Source organism: Pagrus major, chromosome 21 (genome assembly GCF_040436345.1).
Source record: "Pagrus major chromosome 21, Pma_NU_1.0".
NCBI classification, from domain to species: Eukaryota; Metazoa; Chordata; class Actinopteri; order Spariformes; family Sparidae; genus Pagrus; species Pagrus major.
The window spans coordinates 1878093-1896304 of record NC_133235.1 but is presented as its reverse complement, the minus strand read 5'-3'; the positions used below and the strand labels follow the sequence as shown (position 1 = coordinate 1896304).

General features: G+C 44.9%; 1 protein-coding gene across 10 annotated transcripts in view; it reads left to right on the top strand.

The window, feature by feature from the left end:
* asph (aspartate beta-hydroxylase) overlaps positions 1-18212 on the top strand; it is an 88049-nt gene that overhangs the window by 33796 nt on the left and 36041 nt on the right. The window contains exon 1 of one of the 10 annotated variants that reach the window (XM_073490845.1): positions 15524-15708. The exons of 7 other annotated variants lie outside the window; for them this stretch is intronic. In XM_073490845.1, coding sequence (XP_073346946.1) covers positions 15666-15708 — 43 coding nt within the window. In that variant the 5' untranslated portion in view covers positions 15524-15665. Of the gene's footprint in view, positions 1-15523; positions 15709-18212 lie in introns of those variants that run through there. 2 more of the 10 variants (XM_073490844.1, XM_073490846.1) reach the window with 2 other exon arrangements.

Genomic DNA, 18212 nt, shown 5'->3' with positions numbered 1-18212 from the left:
CAGCAGAACACAGCAGAACACAACAGAACACAGCAGAATAGAGCAGAACACAGAAGAACACAGCAGACCACAGAAGAACACAGCAGAACACAACAGAACAGAGCAGAACACAACAGAACAGAGCAGAAAACAGCAGAAGACAGCAGAACACAACAGAACAGAGCAGAACACAACAGAACAAAGCAGAAGACAGCAGAAAACAGCAGAACAAAGCAGAACAGAGCAGAACACAACTGTACAGAGCAGAACAAAGCAGAACACAAAAGAACACAGCAGAACACAACAGAACACAACAGAACACAGCAGAACAGAGCAGAACACAGAAGAACACAGCAGAACACAACAGAACAGAGCAGAACACAGCAGAACACAGAAGAACACAGCAGAACAGAACACAACAGAACAGAGCAGGACACAGCAGAACACAGAAGAACACAGCAGAACACAGCAGAACACAGCAGAACACAACAGAACAGAGCAGAACACAGCAGAACACAGCAGAACACAGCAGAACACAACAGAACACAGCAGAACAGAGCAGAACACAACAGAACAGAGCAGAACACAGGGCAACAGAGCAGAACACAAGAGAGCACAGCAGAACACAGCAGAATACAGCAGAACAGAACACGGTAGAACACAGCAGAACAGAACACAGTAGAACACAGTAGAACAGAGCAGAACAGAACACAGTACAACAGAGCAGAACACAGCAGAACAGAACAGAGTAGAACAGAACAGAACACAGCAGAACAGAACACAACACAACACTACAGAACAGAACAGAACACAGCAGAACAGAACAGAACACAGTAGAACACAGTAGAACACAGCAGAACACAGCAGAACAGAACACAACACAACACTACAGAACAGAACAGAACACAGCAGAACAGAACAGAACACAGTAGAACACAGTAGAACACAGCAGAACACAGCAGAACAGAACAGAACATGGTAGAACAGAGCAGAACACAGTAGAACACAACAGAGCAGAACAGAACACAGCAGAACAAAACACAGTAGAACAGAGCAGAACACAACAGAACAGAGCAGAACAGAACACAGCAGAACAAAACACAGTAGAACAGAGCAGAACAGAACACAGCAGAACAGAACACAGCAGAGCAGAGCAGAGCAGAACACAACACACAGAACACAGCAGAACACAGCAGGACAGAGCAGAACACAACACAGCAGAACACAGCAGAACACAACAGAACAGAGCAGAACACGGCAGAACAGAGCATAACACAACAGAGTACAGCAGAACACAGCAGAACACAACAGAAGAGAGCAGAACACAGCAGACTACAGCAGAACAGAGCAGAGCAGAACACAGCAGAACACAGCAGAGCAGAACACAGAAGAACACAGCAGAACACAACAGAACAGAGCAGAACACAGCAGAACACAGCAGAACAGAGCAGAACACAACAGAACACAGCAGAGCAGAACACAACTGAACACAGCAGAACACAACTGAACAGAGCAGAACAGAGCAGAAAACAGCAGAAAACAGCAGAACACAGAAGAACACAGCAGAACACAACAGAACACAGCAGAACACAGCTGAACATAGCAGAACACAACAGAACACAACTGAACACAGCATAACACAGGACAACAGAACAGAACACAAGAGAGCACAGCAGAACACAGCAGAACAGAACACAAAAGAACACAGCAGAACACAGAAGAACAAAGCAGAACACAGCAGAACACAACAAAACACAGCAGAGCAGAACTGAACTGAACACAGGAGAAAACAGCAGAACAGTACAGAACACAGTAGAACACAGCAGAAGACAACAGAAGACAACAGAACACAGCAGAACACAACAGAACACAGCAGAATACAACAGAACACAGCAGAACACAGGAGAACACAACAGAACACAGCAGAACAGAGCAGAACACAACAGAACACAGCAGAACACAGGACAACAGAACAGAACACGAGAGCACAGCAGAACACAGCAGAATACAGCAGAACAGAACACAGCTGAACAGAGCAGAACACAGAAGAACAAAGCAGAACAGAGCAGAACACAGCTGAACAGAGCAGAACACAACAGAACACAGCAGAGCAGAAGACAAATGAACACAGCACAACACAACAGAACACAGCAGAACAGAGCAGAAAACAGCAGAACACAACAAAACACAGCAGAGCAGAACTGAACTGAACACAGGAGAAAACAGCAGAACAGTACAGAACACAGTAGAACACAGCAGAAGACAACAGAAGACAACAGAACACAGCAGAACACAACAGAACACAGCAGAATACAACAGAACACAGCAGAACACAGGAGAACACAACAGAACACAGCAGAACAGAGCAGAACACAACAGAACACAGCAGAACACAGGACAACAGAACAGAACACAAGAGAGCACAGCAGAACACAGCAGAATACAGCAGAACAGAACACAAAAGAACACAGCAGAACACAGAAGAACAAAGCAGAACAGAGCAGAACACAGCTGAACAGAGCAGAACACAACAGAACACAGCAGAGCAGAAGACAAATGAACACAGCACAACACAACAGAACACAGCAGAACAGAGCAGAGCAGAACACAACAGAAGAGAGCAGAATACAGCAGAACACAGAAGAACAGAGCAGAACACAACAGAACACAGCAGAGAGAAACATAGCAGAACACAACAGAACACAGGACAACAGAGCAGAACACAACAGAGCACAGCAGAACAGAGCAGAACACAGCAGAACACAGCTGAACACAGCTGAACACAGCAGAACACAACAGAACACAGCAGAGCAGAACACAACTGAACACAACTGAACATAGCAGAACACAACACAGCAGAACAGAGCAGAAAACAGCAGAACACAGCAGAACACAACAGAACAGAGCAGAACACAACAGAAGACAGCAGAACAAAGCAGAACAGAGCAGAACACAGGAGAACACAACTGTACAGAGCAGAACACAGAAGAACACAGCAGAACACAACAGAACACAGCAGAACAGAGCAGAACACAGAAGAACACAGCAGAACAGAACACAACAGAACAGAGCAGGACACAACAGAACAAGGCAGAAGACAGCAGAAGACAGCAGAACACAGCAGAACACAACAGAACACAGCAGAATAGAGCAGAACACAGAAGAACACAGCAGAACACAGAAGAACACAGCAGAACACAACAGAACAGAGCAGAACACAACAGAACAGAGCAGAAAACAGCAGAAGACAGCAGAACACAACAGAACAGAGCAGAACACAACAGAACAAAGCAGAAGACAGCAGAAAACAGCAGAACAAAGCAGAACAGAGCAGAACACAACTGTACAGAGCAGAACAAAGCAGAACACAAAAGAACACAGCAGAACACAACAGAACACAACAGAACACAGCAGAACAGAGCAGAACACAGAAGAACACAGCAGAACACAACAGAACAGAGCAGAACACAGCAGAACACAGAAGAACACAGCAGAACAGAACACAACAGAACAGAGCAGGACACAGCAGAACACAGAAGAACACAGCAGAACACAGCAGAACACAACAGAACAGAGCAGAACACAGCAGAACACAGCAGAACACAACAGAACACAGCAGAACAGAGCAGAACACAACAGAACAGAGCAGAACACAGGGCAACAGAGCAGAACACAAGAGAGCACAGCAGAACACAGCAGAATACAGCAGAACAGAACACGGTAGAACACAGCAGAACAGAACACAGTAGAACACAGTAGAACAGAGCAGAACAGAACACAGTACAACAGAGCAGAACACAGCAGAACAGAACAGAGTAGAACAGAACAGAACACAGCAGAACAGAACACAACACAACACTACAGAACAGAACAGAACACAGCAGAACAGAACAGAACACAGTAGAACACAGTAGAACACAGCAGAACACAGCAGAACAGAACACAACACAAAACTACAGAACAGAACAGAACACAGCAGAACAGAACAGAACACAGTAGAACACAGTAGAACACAGCAGAACACAGCAGAACAGAACAGAACATGGTAGAACAGAGCAGAACACAGTAGAACACAACAGAGCAGAACAGAACACAGCAGAACAAAACACAGTAGAACAGAGCAGAACACAACAGAACAGAGCAGAACAGAACACAGCAGAACAAAACACAGTAGAACAGAGCAGAACAGAACACAGCAGAACAGAACACAGCAGAGCAGAGCAGAACACAACACACAGAACACAGCAGAACACAGCAGGACAGAGCAGAACACAACACAGCAGAACACAGCAGAACACAACAGAGCATAGCAGAACACAGGAGAACACAGCAGAACACAACAGAACAGAGCAGAACACAGCAGAATACAACAGAACAGAGCAGAGCAGAACACAGAAGAACAGTCCAGAACACAGCAGAAAACAACAGAACACAGCAGAACACAGCAGAACAGCAGAACACAGCTGCACATAGCAGAACACAACAGAACACAGCAGAGCAGAACACAGCAGAACAGAACTGAACAGAGCAGAACAGAACACAACAGAACACAGCAGAACACAGAAGAACAGAGCAGAACACAACAGAACACAGCACAACACAACAGAACACAGCAGAGCAGAGCAGAACACAGCAGCACAGAGCAGAATACAGCAGAACACAGAAGAACAGAGCAGAACACAGGAGAACAGAGCAGAACACAACAGAGCACAGCAGAACACAGGAGAACACAGGGGAATACAGCAGAACAGAGCAGAACACAGCTGAACACAGCAGAACAGAACACAGCAGAACAGAGCAGAACACAACAGAACAGAACACAGCAGAACACAGGAGAACAGAGCAGAACACAGAAGAACAGAGCAGAACACAGCTGAACACAGCAGAACAGAACACAGCAGAACAGAGCAGAACACAACAGAACAGAACACAGCAGAACACAGGAGAACAGAGCAGAACACAACAGAGCACAGCGGAACACATCAGACCACAGCAGAGCAGAACCTAGTAGAACACAGTAGAACAGAACAGAACACAGCAGAACACAGCAGAACAGAACAGAACACAGTAGAACAGATCAGAGCAGAACACAACACAACAGAACACAGCAGAGCAGAACAGAATAGAACACAGTAGAACAGAGCAGAACACAGCAGAACAGAACAGAACACAGCAGAACAGAGCAGAACAGAACAGAACACAGTAGAACAGAACAGAACAGGACACAGCAGAACAGAACAGAACAGAACACAGTAGAACACAGCAGAACACAGCAGAACAGAAAAGAACAGAGCAGAACACAACAGAGCAGAATAGAACACAGCAGAACAGAACACAGTTGAACAGAGCAGAACACAGCAGAACACAACAGAGCAGAACAGAACAGAACATAGTAGAACAGAGCAGAACACACCAGAGCAGAACAGAACAGAACAGGACAGAACAAAACAAAACACAGCAGAACAGAACAAAACACAGCAGAACACAACAGAACAGAACACAGCAAAACACAGCAGGACTTCATTCAGACTGAAGATTTAGAGAAACAGAAACTCTTCTGATTGGTCACCTGCTGTTAATAACATTAAACATCAATGGTTTAAAAGCAACCAGAGAAGAATACTTTGTTCTTTTACTGAAGTATTATTTTCATACTAGTATAGTTTTACTTGTAATTGAGTAATATTTCAGTAATGTAACTGTACCATATGATTTGATATCAGATTCTTAAAGACGTTTACTTTAGTATTGTTTGCATGTGTAAAAGTCATATTTAACACCATATCTTTACTTTACTCCAGTATGACGTTTTGGTACTTTTAACTTTTTATCACATAAAGTAAAATGAACTCTTTTTTCACAATGACACGTGGAACACACACGTGACAATTTTAATATAAATCCACATGATGTAAGAACACATGCTTTTCAGATATTTGAATATAAATTGTCACATTTGCGTGAAATGAAGATATCACACGGGAAAGTAGCAATTTCATGTGTGAAAAGTAGCGTTCAAGAATCAGGAATTCATTTAAAGCTGTTGTGTTTTTTGTACATTTAACATCTGAAAATGTTAATGTGGTGTGTGTGTGTGTGTTTTATGATCTGTTTGCTTTAAATTTAAATCACAGGGTAGTTTGTGTACATTTGTGTACATTTGTGTACATGCAAGATCGTTCAGTTAAGAACAAAACTTGGATTGGAAAAAGATGTGATTTGTCACCATCGATGATGCAAACTGACTTGATGAAATCTGCGAGCTAATCAACAGTTTCCTGTGTTCTCACACACACTGCAGCCTCGGTGGTCACCGAAGCAAAAACCCGGGTGTGGGAGGAGTTTGGTGAGGCTATGGAGAAGGACTTTCAGTTGGCCTCAAGGAAGTTCTGGCAAACCATCCAGCAACTCAGAAAAGGGAAGCAGGCCTCAGCCCAGGCTGTTTTCAGTCGGGGAGGGGACCTGCTGAACCGGACTGGGGATATCGTTGGGCGGTGGAAGGAACACTTTGAGGACCTCCTGAACCCGGCTAATATGTCCTCTGAAACTGAGGCAGAGCCTGAAGACTCAGGGGAAGACTCGTCCATATCCCTGGCAGAGGTCACTGAGGTAGTCAAGAAGCTCCCCAGTGGCAAGGCACCAGGGGTGGATGAGATTCGCCCCGAGATGCTGAAGGCTCTGGACATTGTTGGGCTGTCATGGCTGACACGTCTTTTCAGTGTCGCGTGGAGGTCAGGGATGGTACCTCTGGAGTGGCAGACCGGGGTGGTGGTCCCCATTTTCAAAAAGGGGGACCGGAGGGTGTGTTCCAATTATCGGGGTATCACACTGCTCAGCCTCCCTGGGAAAGTTTATTCCAGGGTGCTAGAAAGGAGGGTCTGTCCGATCGTCGAACCTCTGATTCAGGAGGAACAATGCGGATTCTGCGGATTCCGGGGGCGGGGTTTTGGGAGTTTGCCCATCCAGTCTTCATGTGTTTTGTAGACTTGGAGAAGGCCTGGGGTGCTGTTTAGCTCAGTTGGTAGAGCGGGCGTCCCATGTGCAGAGGCTTTGCCCTCGCTGCAGCAGCCCTGGGTTCGAGTCCCGGCCTGGGGCTCTTTGCTGCATGTCACTCCCCCTTTCTCTCTCATCCTGATTCCTGTCTGTCTTCAGCTGTTCTGTCAATAAAGCCATGAAAAGGCCAAAAAAAAAAAAAAAAAAAAAAAAAAAGACTTGGAGAAGGCCTACAACTGGGTCCCCCGGGGAGTACTGAGGGAGTATAGGGTACCGGGGCCGTTGGTACGAGCTATCCAGTCCTTTTACGACCAAAGTGAGAGTTGTGTCCGTATACTCGGCACAAAGTCGAATTAGTTTCCAGTGGGTGTTGGACTCCGCCAGGGTTGCCCCTTGTCTCCGATACTGTTTGTGATATTCATGGAAGGGATCTCAAGGCGCAGCCGTGGTGAGGAGAGTGTCCGGTATGGGAACCTCAGAATTGCGTCTTTGCTTTTTGCGGATGACATGGTTCTGTTGGCTTCCTCAGCCTGTGACCTCCAGCAGGCATTGGGGCAGTTCGCAGCCGAGTGTGAAGCGGTCGGGATGAGGGTCAGCACCTCTAAGTCTGAGGCGATGGTTCTCTGCCAGAAAACGGTGGATTGCCCCCTCCGGTTGGGGAGTGAGCTCCTGACCCAAGCGTAGGAGTTTAAGTATCTCGGGGTCTTGTTCACGAGTGATGGGAGAATGGAGCATGAGGTGGATAGACGGCTTGGTGCAGCGTCTGCAGTGTTGTGGGCGTTGTACCGGGCCGTCGTGGTGAATTTACCGGTCCATCTATGTTCCAACCCTCACCTATGGCCACGAGCTGTGGGTAGTGACTGAAAGAACAAGATCACGGATACAAGCGGCTGAAATGAGTTTCCTCCGTAGGGTGGCTGGGCTCAGCCTTAGGGATAGGGTGAGGAGCTCAGACATCCGGAGGGAGCTTGGAGTAGAGCCGCTGCTCCTTCGTGTCGAGAGGAGTCAGTTGAGGTGGTTCGGGCATCTGATCAGGATGCCTCCTGGGCGCCTCTCCATGGAGGTTTTCCGGGCACGTCCAACTGGGAGGAGACCCCGGGGCAGACCCAGAACTCGCTGGAGAGACTACATATCTTATCTGGCCTGGGAACGTCTCGGGATCCTCCCGGAGGAGCTGGAAAGTGTCGCTGGGGAGAAGGAGGTCTGGAGCTCCCTACTGAGCCTGCTGCCACCGCGACCTGACCCTGGACAAAGCGGAAGACGATGAAGATGAAGACATTCTGTTACAATTTGAATGCGTGTATTGATTATTGTTGCAGATCAATGCATTTATAGTGTTCTATGTGCTGTATCGTAGACAACTGGACGTGTTTCAGTGTCTTGAAGACGTCTCAACTCTCATTCAAGAGGCTTCTTCAGTTGTCTACGATACAGCACTTAGAATCACCATGACCTGAACCTTCATCAACATCTACAGTGTTATTCATCATGTGTGAAGCTGATATCAGGTCAGTGCAGCTCAAAGCAGCGCCGCCCCTCCCTACATGCAGAACACGCGCTGTGCGTAGGGCCCCACGATCCATGGGGGGCCCCATTTTGCGCAAGGGGACACATTCTCTGCAAATGCGCAAAGGATGCGCATCGCTGCCGTGAGGCGCGCGTAGAGCACCAAGTCAGCCCGAGGCAGGAGAGAAAAAAAAAAAACAAGTAATCTGACACCGCACACGTTGGCGCAATGATTGACAGCACGCAGCATCTGACCAATCAGCGGTCAGATGCGCCGACAGGCAGTTGGATGCAGGTGGAGAGATGGCCTCCAAACGGCAATATGAATCGGGAGAAAGCAAAAGAAAGACAAAGTCAAAACAAGAGGAGGAACACCCCAGCTGCTAGCCTGCTAATCATGAGACAGAAGAGAGGATAATTCTGGACTGGAGATTAAATTTTCCAGCGGCCCTGATTATCATTTATTGAATGTCTTGTTAACTGCATATACATTCACCTCTGTTGAAAAAGGAGTGGTTAATTGACCAGTTGGTGGTCGTATGTTGGCTCAGGTTTATAGCCTATCAATCTATGCTATCAATAGAAGTTTTGGGCTATTTTTATGGAGGTAAAATATCGCCATCTCTTGGTGAATTTAAGATAATCCTTTATTTGACCCACAATGGAGAAATTTAAAGCGTTGCAGCAGCAAACAGCAGTATAGGAATATAGAACCTAAGTACAAAATGTAAAAATAAGTATATAAAAATATTTAAATATAGAGGTATCAAATAGCGGCAATAGCTCAGTCCGTAGGGACTTGGCTTGGGGGCTCAGATGTGGCCGGTTCAAGTCCCGCTCGGACAAAAAAAAAAAAAAAAGTATGATGTGAACTAGTAATGGAGAATACTAGTTCACATCCTGGGCATTGCCGAGGTACCCTTGAGCAAGGCACCGACCCCTAACAATGCTCATTGGGCGCCGCCTTGTGGGATTAAAATAGTATAATAAAATCAAATCATAATGAATATAATTATTATTTGCATTAATTTTAATCTTTGTGAGGCTAGTGTTTACATTAATTTCATTGTGTAATTTACCATTAAGACCAAAACAAATCTTAATAATCTGCTTGTATGATGGATTTCTTGTCAAAACAGGGTCAATGCTTAAGTTTGTTACTAAGGGTGACACGGAGCCAGCGCCCAGTACGTCACAAGGGCCATCAAGCACCATGTCTACTGAAGCAGCCTGCATCTGTAAAAGGCTTGTTCCATTGTTGAAAGAGGCTGTTCATTTGATTTGTTCCTACTAATAAAGGTTGTAAACCTAAATGGCCTTTCATGATACAGTCATTTTGTAATGGGGGGGGGGGGGGGGGGGGGGGGGGGGGGGGGGGGCTCAAAATAAAATTCTGCTTAGGGCCCCAATTTGGCCAGGGGCGGCCCTGGCTCAAAGGGATGTTTGAGGGTAAGAAATGTTCCTGAGAACCAAATGAATGGCCTGAAGTGAGCAGAATGCTTTTGGATTTGAAAGGGTTGAATGATTTACTCACAGTGAAGACTTGACTATGTATATAATGTATATAATATATATATATAAAAGTGAGCAGGAACGCTTTTTTCAATTTGACTGACTTAAATACATGGGAAAAGATGGACAATTAATAGTTTTTCATAAAAGGAAAATGTTGTGATTGACTGTAGCTCACAGTGCCATGTTAGCTTGACCTGTGTTGTTAATCATTATACAGAACCAGACCAGTGTAGTGGATCCTCACTGCAGACTAACGCTGAGCTGTATACATGCACTCTAACCCCACCTGCTGGGGATTACGAGCACAGCAGGAAATTCACTCCCATAAAAACTGTTCATCTAATTCTATTTATGAGGACATTTTGTTGAACTAACTGCAGATATGTAACTAAGTACATTTACTCAAGTACAAGTACAATTTTAGGTATTTGTACTTTATTGAAAAAATACTCAAGGTACTGTTCGTCCATTTTCTACTACTTTATACTTCTATACCTCTGGAGGTAAATATTGTTCATTTTTTCTGCGGGCTCTATCCTGGTGTTGGTGAGGACGTAGATTCAACATATTTTTTTGTGGGGCTCCCCTCGTTTTTCACAGCCCTTATGGGTATCATACATATTTGGGTGTCTATTTTCTGTATATTGTAAGCATGTAAACTTTTGTCATTTCATAGTTTTATTATTTTGTATGTTTTTCACCTAGTATCTCATTATCTGGGTCAGCTGGATGCCTCCTATTGGCTGTTGCTACAATATAGGTGAGGCCACATCATGCTGTTTGTTGTTTGGAGCTGTGATAAACACATGACACACTGTAATGAAAGCTTTTCAGCATTTCCTTCTTCATTTCAAACTTTGTCTTGTATTTGGAGTGCCTGCCTCCAGAATGTAGTGGAGTGGTAGTGTAAAGTAGCAGAAAATAAAAATACAATTACCATAAGTGAATACCTTAAAATTGTACTTGCCATTATAAGAACTAACAATAGCAGAGTATATCAATAAGCAGCTGTTCATGAAGTAGTGGAGCTCTGCCTACAGCAACGTTCCCTCAAGTGTTCCTCCAAACTGACAAGGAAGTCTGTGTGGAGATCCAGAGAGTGAAGATACACAGAAACAAATACACACAACCTGATGACTGGAGAACAGTCAGAAGCTGCAGCTACACAGAGCTGCTAACATGTTTGGATAAAGTGGGTCAGAGAAATCTAGGCCATCCTGACACAATGGGTGTGTTACACGCTCTGTCAGCAGAGGGTGTCAGAGAGAGATATACCAAACAACATCACACACCATGCCAAACCACATCACACACACACACACACACACACACACACACACACACACACATCCTAAACCAATACTTTGGGGTAATATCTAGTGGAGTAGCCCACATCATTAAAAACGTGGCCTGTTGAGCAAAATGCTTTGCAGTTCAGTATGACAGGAAACATTGTTTGTGTTGAGAAGAGTGAAGGAACTTCTGTGTGTTCTGTTCCTGCAGGTAAAACATCATTGGGCAGCCACAGTCGGTAGCCCTTTTCACACAGAGATGCCGCATTATCGCTGCAGCGGCTGTTCGCCAATTCTCCGCCATTGGTTGTTCACACAGAGCCAAGCAGCTCCGGTGTAAAAATGCACCAGTGTGTAATTCACACAGAAAGCCGGCGCCGCGGCTCCAAAAGAGGTGTGACGGTACACGTCATGATGATGACGTCTGTGTGTTTTTTTCAACGTGTTTCCCCGTTGTCCTCCTGTTAATCTAAACATGTACCCGCTGACTGTTTGTAATCATATGGATGCTGTTATAATGTGTTGTGATTGAGACCCTGACCCACCAAACATCCTGGAAAGTGACAAAGTTACGTTTTTCAGTCTAAATTACATAATTACATAATCGCCATCAGTAAATGGAGCGCTGTCTGACTCTCACTCATGGGGAGGGAGGCTGTTTTATGAGTAAAGTTCACTGAAGTCTCGGTCGGGGGGGCTGACCGTCGCGGTGATTTTTTTCCATCGCGACAAACAGTTGGTGAGTAAAAGTTTTTTGCAGGGACAGACGCTGTTTTTCGGGCAGAAATGTGACGAAGAGTAGGTCTCCTCATATAAGTTGCCAAAGACACGACCAGTTACTACGTTACTGTTGTTTGGTCCTGTAACGTTGCTTTGTGGGACATTTCTCTTTATTTTGTTGAGTGAAGGATCTGTTTATTATCAGACTGTGAACACCATCAGATCGACCGGCCCTCGCTGAATGGCTTATCCATTCACACTGGTTCGGTTCGCCAATACTGCGCCTCTGATACTACCTCTGATACTACCTCTGATACTACCTCTGACACTAACTCTGATACTACCTCTGACACTACCTCTGATAATACCTCTGACACTACCTCTGATACTACCTCTGACACTAACTCTGATACTACCTCTGACACTACCTCTGATACTACCTCTGACACTACCTCTGGAACTACCTCTGACACTACCTCTGATACTACCTCTGACACTACCTCTGATACTACCTCTAACACTAACTCTGACACTACCTCTGACACTACCTCTGATACTACCTCTGACACTACCTCTGATACTACCTCTGACACTAACTCTGATACTACCTCTGACACTACCTCTGATACTACCTCTGATACTACCTCTGACACTACCTCTGATACTACCTCTGACACTACCTCTGATACTACCTCTGACACTACCTCTGATACTACCTCTGACACTAACTCTGACACTACCTCTGATACTACCTCTGACACTACCTCTGATACTACCTCTGACACTACCTCCGGAAGCGCATCAGAGGCGCAGCGAAATTTCACCCCTTGCTGCATTTGAGACTTTCACACAGAGGAGGATGCGGAGAATTGGCGCAGGATCCCCACATGCAAACGGCAGTGTGAATTGGGCTATTGACTGCTGCAGCACAGTGACTGTGGCTGCTTCTCAGGTTCTACATCTTGTAAAGTCTTCATTGCTGCTTTTCCTGTAGAAACATTCTGGAGTCAGGAAGGAAACTCACTGATGCATTTCCTGTCAAAGCCATGTTAAGATAAAAGCATAAAGGTATTCAGTAATATCAGCAGGACCTTCATCTGCACCCAAAAAAGCTGGACACAAGCCCATCGACACAGCACTGTGACTCAGACAGGGGAGTCATAACCCTAAATGTGTTCTGCTCATAGCAAATCAGAACTTGTAATTGTCCTAATAAGACGACAAAGACACCTTTCAACCTACAGTCTGCCTTTCTACAACACCTTCCATTTCACTGTGGAGAAGTCTCACTCTGCTCTTACAGCAAGCAGAAAGTGAGCCCACGAGGTGATGGGCCTGTGCTGCTGAAGCTGCCTGTGATGGACTGATAAATATAAATATAAATATATTTATATATTCATAAATGATTTACCTGCCAACAACAGTGGGATTATGTATTCAATTCAAAGGGGGCTTTATTGGAATGAAAGTTTAACAACAATGTTGCCAAAGCATCTGTCCAAACACTCAGATAGAACACAACAAATAACAACACCAACACAACACCAAGATTGATTTTCATTAATTATATATACAGTATATACAGTGTGTGTGTGTGTGTGTGTGTGTATTCTGTGACTCCTTTCCTTATTACAGCAGCATTCATCCTTGTTAAGTGTCCAGTTATCTGGTATCCTATCCAGGCTGCAAGTATACTTACTTATAGAGCAATCAATACTTTAACTATTAGAGAAAATAATTAGTAGAATAACCAATAGTTAAAGCCCATAATGAATAAAAAGTTCTGAACCTGGACTGTTTGTCTGCTTGGACATTCAATGAGCAATGAGCAGTTTTCACTGTGGTGTGAGGACATCATACACTGGAAGACTGTTGGCATTACATTTCCTCTAAAACACATAAGTGAAGCAAATTAATCGTATTTGAACAGGAGTTCAAAGAGACATGACTGCTGCTGCTGCTGATGATTGCTACAATCATGGCATTTGTAATTCCCCAAATCAACCTGTAGAGGGAGCCAGCACAAATTCTAACATCACAGTTGACTTTTGGACAGTAGCTAAGTATTTTTTTTAAAGATTATTTTTGGCATGTGGCAAAGTATTTTACACACATACTGTATGAAACCACACTAACCCCTCCCCCCAAACACACACACATACACATACACGCACACACACACACACACACACACACACACACACACACACACACACACACACACACACACATCATGCAAATGACATTCCACTGAGGTGATTAGATCACTCCTCCACAGTTATTAGGTCCATTCAAAGCCCTCACTGCCCCCTCACTCAGCCATACATACATACATACATACAGTGTGTGAGAACAGCTGTCTTTGTCCCAGCAGACAGCCTGGAGCTTTGAGCTGTGAGCTGACCAGATGTGAGAGATATGCCTGTGAGATAACCAAATGGTCAGCACTCTGCAGGAGCTGTCAATACTTGTGAATGTTGTAAAAGTGCAAACAAATGTACAATGTCTCTAAAACACACACATGGGTCAATGCATACCAAATCACCTTGGCCCTTCTAGTTCAGTAATGGATTGTATTGTAAAAATTCATGTTAAAGCTTCTATTAAATTCAGTCTTGCAAGAGCCTATAGCTATAGCTCTACTCTTAGTTATGAATTTCTTAAGTTTGGCCCTCAGAGCTAAGTTTCAGCATTTTAGTGATTTCTTGTATGTGTATTTATAATCTCACCAATCACTCATTCTCACTGAAAATACACTAAGGATCATATACAACATGTTTTCATTGAAATAGTTGTTGCTGAATGGTTACAGTCATCACATTAATAACAGGAAGTCTTTTTTACCAGAATGAAGAATCTGTTATTTTCAAAAGTTCACATCGCCACTAGTTTTCACTTTCTTGCAGAACTAAGAGCCACAGATGTTGTTAAACTGAGCTGTTAGCTGAGGCTGAGGGTGATGGACAAGCTGCAACTATACATGAGGACAAATTATGGCCATCACAAAATACATTATGTACAGGAAATACTAATACTACATTACTCTAATCTCCCTCTATATATATATATATATATATATATATATATATGTATGTATGTATGTATGTATGTATGTATGTATGTATACACACACCACGAAATGTACCACGTAGCCCTAATTGAAACCACACTGTAACATTGTACTAGCTGCTGTACATGTGTACATCAAATGAAGGCCTATCAAGATGGCGGCTGTGAGTGTACCACATGTATGAGGCCAGACGTGTGTAAAATGTAGCAGCGACATGTTTGTGTGTTGATATTAGTGAGATTTAAAAGAAGATGGTGACATCGCCATGCCAGCGGATCTACCATCTTGCCACGTTCCAGAGGAGCAGAGGGGGCGGGGCCAACGATAAGACTATCCACACGGTTGAATAAGCTCAACGCCTCTCCAATCCCATTGGTCAGAAGAATTCTCCCGCTCCGCCTATTTTTGAGATACGAGTCAGTCATTGGTCGAGAGAGCTGTCACTCCCAGAGTGGACGGGATTTCCATGGTCGTGAGTTTTATGAGGCAGGAGAAGAAATTTAGATTTTCTTTTTACTGCTAGAAGTGCAGCCGCTCCGGACCCGCTCCTTGTCTAGCGTCACAGCTCGACCCGCCGCCACAGCTCCGCCATGGCTTCAAAGAAGAACGCTAAAGTGCACGTCAAGTCCAAAGGTGCGTCGCAGCTCTCCTTTCTCTCTCTCTCTCTCTCTCTCTCTGTGTGTGTAGGATGATGCGTCGCAGCCTTCAGCTTTCACTGGCAGGCCTTTCAAAGTTAATCGGATATCAAGCTGTTGTTTCAATCCGGGCCTGGTTCTGGCTAGCTAGCGTCGTTTGTCTTTGTAAAATGGTGTCGACGTGTTAGCGGCTCCGTGCAGTGAGTCGGTTCAGCCGTATTAAGCTGGCCTCACAGAGCAGGTCAACACTTTGTGTATAAGCCTGCTGGACGGCAGCTCTTTGACGCACAAAGCTTCGTCTGCGACACGAATGACCGTTAATAACGTTAGTAACGTTACTAACGTTAGCTCTGGCTCAGTGTGTTAATGTGATTCTGTATGAGCCTGTAACATCACGTAACGTCGGAATCAGCATTGTTGCGTTAACGCTGCCGGTGGTACCACCAGCGGTGTCCGGGCTAGGGGCCGGTGGACCATGGCGACTCCATCTCGTGGGATTACAGTGGAGCACTGGCTCACACGCGACAGATAACGTTAGCCTCCTCTGCTGCGGGGTTACAGTTTCCCTGCCTGCCGGTACTGAGCCCTGATCTGCGGGCCTGTTGGACTAGAGCTGCTAGTGAGTGCCCCCCGGGGCGCCAGGCACCCCGCCCCCGACTTAAGTCGAGTCACTCTTCTGAATGCTCACGTGTCATTTCTAGAAGCAGTGGGTGAGGTCATACGTGGCTCGCGGGGTCTCCGCTCATACCCGAATCCCCCCACAGGAACCCTCACATCTATAGGTCTGCTGTTGTATAAGCTCCAGTGTGTGTGCAGTGTTGAGTCTGCTGCGGTCAGATGTTCAGCACATCACAGATCAATCAGACTACGAGCTCCGTTTGTTCCTCACACACTGTGGATGTGTGACTGTACATCAGTGTGGGTGTGTGTGACTGTACGTGTGTGTGTGTGCCTGTACATCAATGTGTGTGGAGGAGGCAGTAACACGCTGACACGTGGCTGTGGTGGAGCACCGTGTGTATACTGCTGCAGACTGTAGGAGCTGCTCCAGCTCAGAGTACACGCTGTCCTTTATGGACGGCACCGGGCTGAGGACCGTCATACAGTCAGAACCACGGGCCTGTAGAGGTACACGTGGAAACGCACATCATCTGCTAAAATCCTGCTCTAATATGGTTCATATGAAGTGTTAGCTGACTCTGGACCGCATCGCCCCGCACACCCCGCTCAATGATTAAAGCTCAGAGTGATGCAGCTTCACACTGCAGTTTTCTTCCGTTGTAGTGATTGTACCTCAGTCTTCAGAGTTCACGGTGTCCTGATCAGAGTACAGTGTAACGTTAGGAAGCCCAGGGAACAAAATGTTCAGTTTTTCGTGTGTAGTTTAACCCCGCCCCCAAAGACCCTATGTATGCATGTATGTATGTAGCCTGTGGTTCAACCAGGCCTGGTTACAGTAAGGCTGGAGGCCTACAGGTCCTACAATGAGCACATGCTCACTCTCCAGCAGAGAGATTTATTAAATGATTAATAAAGTTGGATAATAACATGGGTATTAATTAATAAGCCCATATTGTTCAGATGTTTAACACACATGCTCATGTATGAAGCTCTGTGTTTACAAGGATAAACTCCAACTGTTCGTTCATACTGCATCAGTGAAAGTTGTAGCCAGGCAGGTGATAAGTATCACAGTACATTCCAGTATCAGTATCAGTACCACAGCTGTGAATGATGCAGACTGTATTGTGACACATGAGTGGATGTTTAACATCATGTGAGAACACGGCCACATGTGGTCCCTTAACCCAACACCTGTAGGAAAATGTCTTGACTCTCACCTGTCCCTGGTCAGAAGGTGTGATATCTTCTCCTGTACAGATGAGTATGCTCTCCTGCAGCAGCTGTAGATTAACTGAGCCACAACTGAAAGAGAAAGAAGGGCCTGCACACTGACTCTGTGTTTATTTGAGTTGCAGCACATGATCAAACACTGGGTGGCTTATCAAATAATGATTTTGGCTCTCACAGTCAAGTAAATATCTCAAAGTGTGCTGGTCATATGGCTGATTTAAATCATGGACCCCCAAGGCTTAGATATTATAATAAAAGTGGTACTGGTATTAATATTAAGAGTAATTATTTTTAGTTGATTTTTGTTGATTATCCCTTGTCTTGAATCATTGCTTCATATTTCTCCCTTGGACTCAACAATGTGCAAAATAATATTATATTTTGACAGTGTAATGAGTCAGGATGATTTTTTATTTTGACTAAATAACCAGATTATATTTTTGCGGGTCTGTACCAACCAAAGCATGTTTCCTTACATCTGGACAAAATGCGGTGTATTCCAGTGCGTCTCTGCAGCTCCACAATGCTCCATTTATAATGATAAATTATGACATATGTTGCAGCTCCTGTGTTATACGGCACTTTTTTGATTACCTGTGTTGGCTCTGTTTCTGGCGTTTACCTTTTTTGATGATTTATTGTTTTTCA